Genomic DNA, 12,480 nt, shown 5'->3' with positions numbered 1-12,480 from the left:
GTCGTTGAGGTATATTGTGAATAATATTGTTCCCAGTACCGTTCCTTAGGGTACTCCACATGTAATGGATTTTTTTCGACTCGTTTTCCCTTTGAATTTCAATATTTGCCCTCGGTCTGTTAGATAATTCTTTAATAATTCATATGATGAACCTCTTATACCTATGTCCTCAAGTTTTCGTAGAAGAATGGTATGGTCAACGGTATCGAAAGCCTTCGTGAGATCTATAAATACTGCTATTGATGGAATACCTTTATCTAATGCATTGTATATGTCTCCAGTTAAGACCTGAATTGCGTCCTGGGTAGATTTTCCCTCCCTAAAACCGTATTGTTTTGTATCCATATTTGTTAATAAATTTGCTCAATCTAGTTTTCAAAATTTTTTCTAGTATTTTGGCGAGGTTTGAAATCAAGGAAATAGGTCTATAGTTACTCATATCAGTTTTATCCCCGCTTTTATAAATAGGCGTGACTACCGACAGCTTAAAGGCAGAGGGAAATTCACCTATTTCCAGAGATTTATTAATTATAATATTTAATGTTTTTTTTATATAGTCTGCTATGAGTTTTAATGTTTCTGCCTTTAAACCGTCGATTCCCGGAGCCTTTTTATTTTTCAGTTCAGATATAACATTTTTTATTTCCTGTTCATCCGTCGGATTCAAAAAAATTGTTTTCTCATGAATTTTTTTAAGTTCTACATAATTTAAATGCTTCTCAATTCGTTTTGCTAAATTTTTGCCGGTATTAATGAAGAAATCATTGAATTTCTCTGCGATTTCAGAAGGTTCGTTTATCATCCTGCCGTTTTGATCTCTAATGGTGTTTGTTTCTTCACTCTTCTGGATATTCAACATTTCATTCAAAGTTTTCCATAGTTTCGTTGATACGTTTTGTTCATTACTTATCCTTTTCTTATAATAATCTTTTTTAGCTTTTTTAATTTGTATTTCTAGTTTCTTTTCGAACTCTGAAAATTTCCTCTTCAATGTTTCATTTTCCGGTTGTTTTTTTGTGTCACGATACAATCTATTTTTTTCGTTCACGGAATCTACCAAATGTTTTGTTATCCACTTATTTCTTTTTATATTTTTATGTTTTATCCTAGTGTATTTTGTGCAATTTCTAATACAGTTTTGTAGAGTAGTTATGAATGCGTCTGTCATAGAATTCAAATCTGGGCTACAAAGTATTTCATACCAATTTATCAGTTGAATTGTTTGTGTTAATTATTTTCCTGAATTTGCTTATGATATTTGTTTTTACGCTCGTTAGAAGTATTTGGTTTGCCACTCAGAACGATTTGTTTCTATTAATTTATTCATTCTTTCGTAACTTCACCACATTTTCCAAAAATCTTTTTTTTTTTCAAAAATCAATATCTCCTAATCAATGTATTTTTTTGTGTTTAGGAACATTTGAGTAACTCTTTTGAAATATTATCTACGGTGTTATGATTGATTTCTGGGTTTTGCGTAGTTTTCTTTGGTTATAATTTCCAAACGTTTCAACTGCAACTGCGGTAGTCATGTTCAGTGACGAGGTCGAAGTACTCTTCTTGACGTGAGGTATATAAAATTAAAGTATATAATAGAACTAACTTTCAGTATTGTCATTCACCACTAAAAAGCTAATGTGATGTGATTTTTATGTCAGTGATAAGGGTTTACTTTTTATGAATAATGAAATCCCTCGAAGGCAGGTACTGCTTTCTAATAGAACCTATACAATTATTTCAATAATAATCAAGAAGTATATCTGTGAATGAAGAAGTCATTGAAAACAAACTCAAAGAACTGTTGAAATAATATAATTTTTTTGTTGATAAGTTACATCTAGACTATATAAATTGATAATTCAAGATGAAATGTTTTTAAAGTCGGCTGTCTTGACTGTTTTCGTTGCTTATCATATTTTCTTCAAGTGTTCGACGTTCTGAAGCCAAATTTTTTGTTGGAACATCTTTCGATGGTATTAGCAGTTCTCGGAATATTTTCCGAAATGGAGCTTCTATCATCAAAAATAGACATAACGCTGTGAAGAAAGCCAACACCATGTCGGATAAGGAGAGACTAAGCTGAAAAAAAAAAATTGTCAAGCGTCTGATTTTTTTATGTTCTATTACAAAACTAGTTCGACTGAATTATTAAAGATTTCAAGTTTTTCATTCCTCATCTTAATTCATGCAATTATAAGAGTTGAAGCTACCGTTTGAATAGTATTTGCATTTTATATCGCACCATGGTCTAGTGGGTAGAAGATGGGTAGTGGGTAGTGGGTAGTGGGTAGTGGGTAGTGGGTAGAAGATGATCACTTGGTGATCGAAACACGTGTCGGGGTGTTGAAAATAACGATTTGGTGTTGGGAAAAAACTCCAGTAATATTTAATTAGTGAAAGAGTGATTTTTTCAAAAACATATTTTCAACACTTCGTTTTTATTCGCTCCATTATTTTTGAAACAATTTTTTTTTAAATTCGTTGTTTTATTTTTTCCCAAGATTACTTAGTCGTTTTGTATCTTCTCTTTTCAGGTACAACAAACACATGATGATCTTGGTATGTTGCCCTTTCAAAAAGCTCTGGCCCCGATTTGTCAAGTGGAGTTTTCATTGTTGATAATTCTTTATTTTTCCTTTCTAGAAATTCTTGATTTTTCATAAATTACTACAAACCACAATGAGTATATCGGATTTTAGAGCAGTATGCGTTCATTCAATATTTGTTGAGAAAAATAGTACTTTCACTTACTCACGTTTTTCATATTAGTTCATGAATGGAAACTTTACCATTGATTCACACATTTTCCATTCCCTTGAAGATATTTCTTATGAAATGTTCAGATTTTTGTTGCTTTTTATTATTTATATTCTGGAGGAGAAATAGAAAACTAAAATGTTTTTTCAATAAACTAATGGATGTAGCCGTTACCACGTGGTAAGAAATCATAAAGAAGAAAAGAGAATTGAAACTTTCTGTAACTGCAGTTCCGTCCTATGAGGACATAACTTTTTTAGAGATCAATTTCCCGTAACACCAAACTGATATTTTTGCACTCGACGAGCGTTTCGCCAACAAAGTTAGCATCCTCAGGAGAAGAAAATTGATACCTAGTCTGGTTAGTCCTCATATACTGAAATTTGTTACCTGAGGTTGTATACCTGAAGTCCAATATAGAATTTCTTGGTAATTAACTACCTGCAAGTTCTTAGCAATTACTCTTTTCCTTACAGAAGATTAAAAAGCGGGCTAAACGGGATGGGTCCCTTATCGCCATTCATACTGTTTTTACATTTTGCTATTTCTAGACTCTCGCATGCATCGAGTAGCCTGGTGCCATGCACATGCTTAATCAGTTTCAGATTGTTTTCACCAATTCTGTGGTCCTTGTCTAGAGCATGTTGGGCGACACTGGATTTTTCTATTCTTCCGTATTTCATGTGTGCACAATGCTCCTTGGAGCGAGTTTTAATCGCTCGTCCGTTCTGGCCGATGTATTTGCTGTTGCAATCTTGACAACTGATTTCGTAAATCCCCGACCTTTCTGAGTTTTCTAGTCTATCTTTTGGATTACCAAGAAGCTGTTGCAATTTATGAGAAGTTTTATATGCAACTTTCATATTTACTTTATCGAATATCTGTTGAATCCCTTTCGTGTATTGGGGTTCATATGGGATTACTATAAACTTGTTATTACTCTCCTCTTTTTGAAAAGTCGAAGATTCACGAAGTGCTTTCCTGAACTTGTATTTTCTAATTATCTTGTCAACTATATCTGGGTTAAAACCGTTTGCTTCAGCTACATACCGAATCACTCTCTTTTCATTGTCGTACTCATCTTTCTTTAAAGGAAAAGTTATTAACCTGTGTACCAGAAATTGCAGTACCGCCATTTTGTGTTGTGGACAATGATTCGAGTCATTGGGAATGTATGTGAAAGTGCCCGTGTCTTTCCTGTAAATGTCAAATTCTATTTCGTTCTGTTCGTTCCTTATGACCAATACATCTAAAAACGGCAACTTTCGTTCTTTTTCTACTTCATATGTGAATTTTATACTCTTACACCAGTTGTTTAGTGCTGAAAGGGCATTCTCGATTCTGGTTATCCTTGTATCCACTACAGCGAATATGTCATCAACATACCTGATCGAGACCCTGGGGAAGTAACTGAGTTCTTTCCCAGCTTCCGTTTCAAACCTACCCATGAATACGTTCGCTATAAATGGAGACAATGGGTTACCCATAGCGGTTCCTTCACGCTGTTCATAATATGAGCCATTATATTAAAAACAATTTTGATCCATGCAAAGCTTGGTGAGTTGAATGTATTCCTCAACAGCTTCATTTGCTAAGATGTTCGATTTCAGAAAATCCCTCAAACACTCTAGAGCTTGTGATATTGGGATGCTTGGAAATAAGGACCTCACATCGAACGATACCAATAATTCGCCTTCTCCTAATTTAATATCTTTTAGTTTCTCTATGAATTCTTGTGAGTTTTTACCACTCGCATCAGTTGGGCCGATCGGGAAATTTTCAAATTCTTATGTCAACCATTTAGCGATATTATTCGAAGGCGAATTGATTGCTGAGACTATTGGTCGCATCGATTTTCCAGGTTTGTGTATTTCTGGTAAACAATATATCTTTGGTACTGTGGGATTTGAAAGTTGTAGCCTCCTGTTTAAAATCAGTGTGATCAGTATCTTGCATTTCTTCAATGTGGCTTTTAGGTTAGCGGTCATCTTGGATAATGGATTTCGTGGTAATTTCTGATATGGACCATTTTCAATTAAGCTGTCAACTCTCTCAAAATAATCTTCTTTATCTGAAATCACCACTTTGTTACCTTTGTCCGCTTTTAAACAGTCCTTTTCTTTCAATCTTTTGACAATTTTCTGCTCTTTTCTCGATGAAATGTGGCTCTTTGCTCATATTTTTGGAAATTTGTTGTTTACATGCTTCGCGAACAAATCCTTTTGAAGTTTCCGGTAGTTGCTGAATAGAGCTTTCGATAATAACGACTGCTTCTTCCAAATCCTTTTGGGGAGATCTGATGCCGTATTTCAAACCTTTATTCAATAAGGCTAGTTCCTTTTTATCAAAAGATTGAGAAGAGTGGTTTTCTACAATGTTGATGGTTTTCGAAGTCATACGCTTATGCTTTTTTGAACTCATTTTTTTCAATTTATTATTCAATGAATGCATCTTCTTACATTTTCCTTCAATCACCCTGAACATATTTCTTTGAAAATCATCTCATTGCTCGTTTTCGCTAAATTTAAATGTTAGTTTCTTATATAAATCATATGCTTCCAGTTCTAGCATACTTCGTTTGCTGTACCGATTTTTGATTTCTAGTGTCAAATACTTCTGTTTAGCAAATAGTAGTCCTTTTTTGCAACTGGTGAATCTTTCCTAATGCTGACTTGGACAAATTTTGGAAAAACTGACCTCCGTAGACATGCTTTTAGAAACCAAATATTGGCATTCATCAATTTAATCCTAGTTGTGTACTTCCGATACAAATTTAGTTCCGTTGACCTGGTAGCCATCATGAATAATGATGAGATTGGAACCTTTGGTGTAAAAGCCACATTGAAGAAGATACTGATCACACCGATTTTAAACAGGAGGCTACTACTTTCAAATCCTACAATGCCAAAGATATATTGTTTACCAAAAATTAATTCGCAATTAATTCGCCTTCGTATAATATCGCTAAATGGTTGACAAAAAAATTTGAAAATCTACCGATCGGCCCAACCGATGCGAGTGTTAAAAACTCACAAGAATTCATAGAGAAAATAAAAGATATTAAATTAAGAGAAGGCGAATTATTGGTATCGTTCGATGTGAGTTCCTTATTTCCAAGCGTCCCAATATCACAAGCTTTAGAGTGTTTGAGGGATCTTCTGAAATCGAACAACTTAGCAAATGAAGCTGTTGAAGAATACATTCAACTCACCAAGCTTTGCATGGATCAAAATTGTTTTCTATATAATGGCTCATATTATGAACAGCGTGAAGGAACGGCTATGGGTAACCCATTGTCTCCATTTATAGCGAACCTATTCATGGGTAGGTTTGAAACGGAAGCTAGGAAAGAACTCAGTTATTTCCCTAGGATCTGGATTAGGTATGTTGATGACATATTCGCTGTAGTGGATACAAGGATAACCAGAATCGAGAATGCCCTTTCAGCACTAAACAACATGTGTAAGAGTATAAAATTCATATATAAAGTAGACTCGAATCATTGTCCACAACACAAAATGGCGGCACTGTAATTTCTGGTACACAGGTTAATAACTTTTCCTTTAAAGAAAGATGAGTACGACAATGAAAAGAGAGTGATTCGGTATGTAGCTGAAGCAAACGGTTTCAACCCAGATATAGTTGACAAGATAATTAGAAAATGCAAGTTTAGGGAAGCACTTCGTAAATCTTCGACTTTTCAAAAACAGTAATAACAAGTTTATAGTAATCCCATATGAACCCTAATACACGAGAGGGCTTCAACAGATATTCGATAAAGTAAATATGAAAGTTGCATATAAAACTTCTCATAAATTGCAACAGCTTCTTGGTAATTCAAAAGATAGACTAGAAAACACAGAAAGGTCGGGGATTTATGAAATCAGTTGTCGAAATTGCAACAGCAAATACATCGGCCAGAGCCGACGAGCGATTAAAACCCGCATCAAGGAGCATTGTGCACACAAGAAATACGGAAGGATAGAAAAATCCAGTGTCGCCCAACATGCTCTAGACAAGGACCACAGCATTGGTGAAAACAATCTGAAACTGATTAAGCATGTGCATGACACCAGGCTACTCGACGCATGTGAGAGTTTAGAAATAGCAAAATGTAAAAACAGCATGAATGGCGAAAAGGGACCCATGTTTAGCCCGCTTTTTAATCTTCTATTAGGAAGAGAATAATTACTAAGAACTTGCAGGTAGTTAATTACCGAGAAATTCCATATTGGACTCCAGGTATACAACCTCAGGTAACAAATTTTAGTATATAAGGACTAACCAGACTCTACTAGGTATCAATTTTCTTCTCCTGAGGATGCTAACTTTGTTGGCGAAACGCGCGTCGAGTGCAAAAATATCAGTTTGGTGTTAGGGCAATTGATCTCGAAAAAAAAGTTATTCAACTTCCACACCAAAGGTTCCAATCTCATACCGGTGTGAACTTGGCAGCTAAAAGGTAGCAGCCAAAATCACGAAAACACCCGAGCGCACATAGACGTACGTCGAAAAATTATTACTGAGAAATAAACATTAAAAAGATGAAAAATGATTAGAAGCTCTATTATTATCGCTGAACGAACACCTCGGGCAACTCTTTCGAATGTGCCTACTAAAAAAGCAGAATGAAAAAAAATTATAAATAGGGGATAAGTACATTTGTAAGAAATTATCTATCACTGAAAACATGTTTTGTTATCAGACGTAGTAGATGAGACCAGCAGTTAGAAGGGCTCAAATAGTGAAATATTTGAAGGGGGTCACATGGAGACATACCTATAAAAAGTAATCGAAACTCCTAGAAGAAAAAAGCCTGTCAAATGGGGATAAAATTCAAAACTGAATCGAAAGTCATAAAAGGAAAAATCCTCTCACCATGATTTTATGTTAGAAAAATCGATTTTGAAAATGATATTATACTGTGAGAAGCAAAAGATAAAACCGCCCAGGGATACAAATACAAAAATAATTTGAAACTCAAGGAAGAAAATATCCTGTCAAAATAATTCCATATTGAAAAAATCGAATTCAATCATAATAACAATCGGTGAAAATCTCAACATGAGACCGCCCGTCGAAGGGGTCAAATGGGGTTATGAATACAAAAATAAATGGAAACTCATAGAAGGAAAAATCCTGTCACAACAATTTCATGCTGGAAAAATCCAATTCGATCATAATAACAATCTGTGAAAATCACAACATGAGACCGCCCGTCGAAGGGGGTCAAATGGGGTTATGAATACAAAAATAAATCGAAACTCATAGAAGGAAAAATCCTGTCACGACAATTTTATGCCGGAAAAATCGATTCCTATCATAATAACAATCTGTGGGAATCATAACACGAGACCGCCCGTCGAAGGGGGTCAAATGGGGTTATGAATACGAAAATAAATCGAAACTCATAGAAGGAAAAATCCTGTCACAACAATTTCATGCTGGAATAATCGATTCCTATCATAATAACAATCTGTGAAAATCATAACATGAGACCGCCCGTCGAAGGGGGTCAAATGGGGTTATGAATACAAAAATAAATCGAAACTCATAGAAGGAAAAATCCTGTCACGACAATTCGATCATAATAACATTCTGTGAAAATCACAACATGAGACCGCCCGTCGAAGGGGGTCAAATGGGGTAATGAATACAAAAATAAATCGAAACTCATAGAAGGAAAAATCTTGTCACAACAATTTCATACTGGAAAAATCCAATTCGATCATAATAACAATCTGTGGAAATCACAATATGAGACCGCCCGTCGAAGGGGGTCAAATGGGGTTATGAATACAAAAATAAATCGAAACTCATAGAAGGAAAAATCCTGTCACGACAATTTCATGCCGGAAAAATCCTGTCACGACAATTTCATGCCGGAAAAATCGATTCCTATCATAATAACAATCTGTGGAAATCATAACATGAGACCGCCCGTCGAAGGGGGTCAAATGGGGTTATGAATACAAAAATAAATCGAATCTCATAGAAAGAAAAATCGTGTCACAACAATTTCATGCTGGAAAAATCGATTTCCATCATAATACCAATCTGTGGAAATCATAACATGAGACCGCCCGTCGAAGGGGGTCAAATGGGGTTATGAATACAAAAATAAATCGAAACTCATAGAAGGAAAAATCCTGTCACAACAATTTCATGCCGGAAAAATCGATTTCTATCATAATAACAATCTGTGGAAATCATAACATGGGACCGCCCGTCAAAGGGGGTCAAATGGGGTTATGAATACAAAAATAAATCGAAACTCATAGAAGGAAAAATCCTGTCACGACAATTTCATGCCGGAAAAATCGATTTCTATCATAATAACACTCTGTGGAAATCATAACATGAGACCGCCCGTCGAAGGGGGTCAAATGGGGTTATGAAAACAAAAATAAATCGAAACTCATAGAAGGAAAAATCCTGTCACAACAATTTCATGCTGGAAGAATCGATTCCTATCATAATAACAATCTGTGGAAATCAAAACATGAGACCGCCCGTCGAAGGGGTCAAATGGGGTTATGAATACAAAAATAAATCGAAACTCATAGAAGGAAAAATCCTGTCACAACAATTTCATGCTGGAAAAATCGATTCCTATCATAATAACAATCTGTGGAAATCATAACATGAGACCGCCCGTCGAAGGGGGTCAAATGGGGTTATGAATACAAAAATAAATCGAAACTCATAGAAGGAAAAATCCTGTCACAACAATTTCATGCTAGAAAAATAAATTTCTATCATAATAAAAATCTGTGAAAATCACAATATGAGACCGCCCGTCGAAGGGGGTCAAATGGGGTTATGAATGAAAAATAAATCGGAACTCATAGAAGTCACAATAATTCTGTGAAAATCACAAGATGAGATCGATCGTTCAAATTGGTCAAGTGAAGATATAAATTCAATAATAAATTGAAAATCCCGGAAGGAAAAATCTTGTAATCATAACTTTATATGCATTACAAAAATTGAATTCAATAATGATATTATACTGTGAGAAGCAGAACATTATTCCGGGTTTGAAAGGGTTATATTTTTAGGAGTGATTAATTTTTGGGAAAGAAGGTTTTTGGCTTTCTACTACTCCATCTGATACAAAAAAAAATGGATTAGAGAATCTTTCAAAGAAAGGAAGGAAGTAATCAATTTGAAAATAAGTAACTCTATACATGGATGTGTAGAACATGCAAAGAAGTAACTTTCAGACACAAACTGAAAGAAAGTCCTCCTGAAACAGCTACTTTCATATAAACATTGAATTACACGAAAGAAAAAAATTCTTTCGAAACAAATACTTCTATATGAACCCTGAATTATACAGAAGATACTTTTCTCTATTCAGTTTGTATATCGAACATTTGTTGAGGAATAAGAATCAGATATCATTCACATGAGTTCTAATTTGAATGAATGGTAATAAATTGTACTCACATGGAACACTGTCACACGAAACACGGTGTATACCAGTTAGGGTGAAGTCTCTTTGATTCGTGAAATAGTAGACCTAATGAGTTCAAAAAAAAATCAGTTTCAAAAACTTTGAATCAATATAATCTACACAGTTCACACATTTCATTTATTGTTTTCTCTGTGATTTTCAATCCATAATTTATATCAAAAATTGTTGAAAGGCATTTTTTATGTATATATCTCAGACAAGTTCTGCACTTGAATGAAAACTGTATGTCGCTAACGATTTTTCCACAGAAAAGACAGATATTGTGATTTGTTTACTGTTTTTCAGTAGAAGCAGTTTCAGATCATTGCGAAATACTGAAGCATCAAAATATTCTAATAAACTTTTTTGCTTCGCAATTTTCATGAAAAAATATATGACATATATACCACAATTGACGCTGTCCTTTTGTATCACATGTACCAATGTATTATAAGTCCAATTTTGACTTTCTAGTTGTTTTAATCTAAGAAAATATTTAAATCGTTCTAACAATTCGTCTCCAAGTAATATTTCCTTTCCCAACGGATCTATGAAAGTTATTAATTTTTCGGAAAAAGATACTTTCAATAAAATAAAGTGTTGGTGATTCGCAACTGGAAATATAACTGTATTTTTATGAAAATTTACAGAGTCTACAATTTTTTTTTTTCAGTACTTCTTCACCAAAAATTATTGACGATTTGGCTACTGAAATTATCTGGTATCTCTGTTCCGAATTAAAAATATGCAAACAATGATCCACTATGAAACTACTAAGCCATTTTCTTCCGTTAAGAGTTAAATAGTCTTCTACTAATATCTCTTTTATTGAAAAATCAATTTTTGAAATAGATGTTACTATGTAGCCACGATTGTCGCCAAGTTGTTTATAATAATTTATATCGGATACAAGTCCGTTTTCCAAAAAACTAACTGGTTTCGTGGTAGTCCATTTTTTCTCAGTGGGTGATAAATTCCTTTCCGGCAATACCAGTTGAGGTAACATATGAAAATAATAAAAATCCTTCAACTTTAAAAACATCATTTCCCAGAAGTGTGTTGATCTATAAACTCTCACGATTTTTTAGTGAAAGTGAAGATTACCAAATCACACCATGATCTATCTGTTATTTCCAGAAGACCTTGAATTTGATAGTGGTAGTTATGCTCAGACTTTATAGATGAATTATTTTCCAAAAAATCAAATTTATGGATATAAGGGTCAACATTTCGCGAATTATAGGGATACTTCACTTCTATAATACCATCTGCATCAATAAGCCCGTCTGGAGAACCAGCTATGAACGGATATTTTCTATGGATAATGAGTCCACATGGTAGATATGTCGAGTTGGTCTCTTTTATATAAAGAGCAATTGCCTTTTGTTCATATTCAATGCCGTGTTTTGTTGCCGCTGTATTTATTTGTTTTCCTGATTTTATGTCTGATATCATATTTGGGTATGATAATATATTTCTTAGTTTGCAAATTCGACCAAAATTGGAAGCGGTTAACCGTATTTTTCGTTCTTCAAACCAACATAATCTCTGAGTTCGTGTCATTTTTTCCAGTTGTTTCATCTGAACTTCCGACGAAGATAGGTTTCTCAAAAATTTTTCACACTTTGTATACAAATTTTCAGGAATATTTTTTTTTTATTTAATGAAATATTGAGCTCACATATTTTACATATAAAATTTATTGAAGAATATGACCGGTCTCCTTCTGAGTTATCACATAATTTCACAAACTACACTTAAACGATTTGATCTCCACTAACTTTATTGAAAATAATCATAACATGTTTCGCTAAAACATTAGCTTTTTCAAATGATAAAGATTAATCATTTGAAAAAGCTAATGTTTTAGCGAAACATGTTATGATTATTTTCAATAAAGTTAGTGGAGATCAAATCGTTTAAGTGTAGTTTGTGAAATTACTATGGATCTTCATCAAGTAACGGCCGAATCAATCAGAAAAATATCACATAATTGATGAATCCAACGCTCACATTGATCGCATTTCACCCAAGAAGTTTTTTCCTCAAGCATTCCGTGGCCGCAGTATGCACACTGAGCTAATTCTTGATCATCTTCCGGAAATAATACACTCTCTTCATTACTTTGACTACTAGTCTGATTTCTTAAAAATCTAGCATCAAAGTGAGACTTTTCAATTCCCAAATCGCATTCAATTTTCAATGATAAAATGTCCTCTCTCAACTTCCTAATGAATTGCGAGCACTTTGAATTTTTTCGAGAT

General features: G+C 34.1%; 1 protein-coding gene across 6 annotated transcripts in view; it reads right to left on the bottom strand.

The window, feature by feature from the left end:
* Positions 1-1,796: 1,796 nt before the first annotated feature.
* LOC111516152 (nose resistant to fluoxetine protein 6) overlaps positions 1,797-12,480 on the bottom strand; it is a 327,989-nt gene continuing 317,305 nt past the window's right edge. For 4 of the 6 annotated variants that reach the window (XM_074186129.1, XM_074186130.1, XM_074186126.1 and 1 more), the window contains one exon: positions 1,797-2,079. In XM_074186129.1, the coding sequence (XP_074042230.1) occupies positions 1,876-2,079 (204 nt within the window). In that variant the 3' untranslated portion in view covers positions 1,797-1,875. Of the gene's footprint in view, positions 2,080-10,209; positions 10,283-12,480 lie in introns of all 6 variants that reach the window. The other 2 variants (XM_074186127.1, XM_074186132.1) reach the window with 1 other exon arrangement.

Source organism: Leptinotarsa decemlineata, unplaced genomic scaffold (genome assembly GCF_025532065.1).
Source record: "Leptinotarsa decemlineata unplaced genomic scaffold, Ldec_3_MD MMD2_tig00078422_RagTag_RagTag, whole genome shotgun sequence".
NCBI lineage: Eukaryota > Metazoa > Arthropoda > Insecta > Coleoptera > Chrysomelidae > Leptinotarsa > Leptinotarsa decemlineata.
Note: the sequence above shows the minus strand (reverse complement) of the source record. Positions and strands in the feature narration are given on the sequence as shown.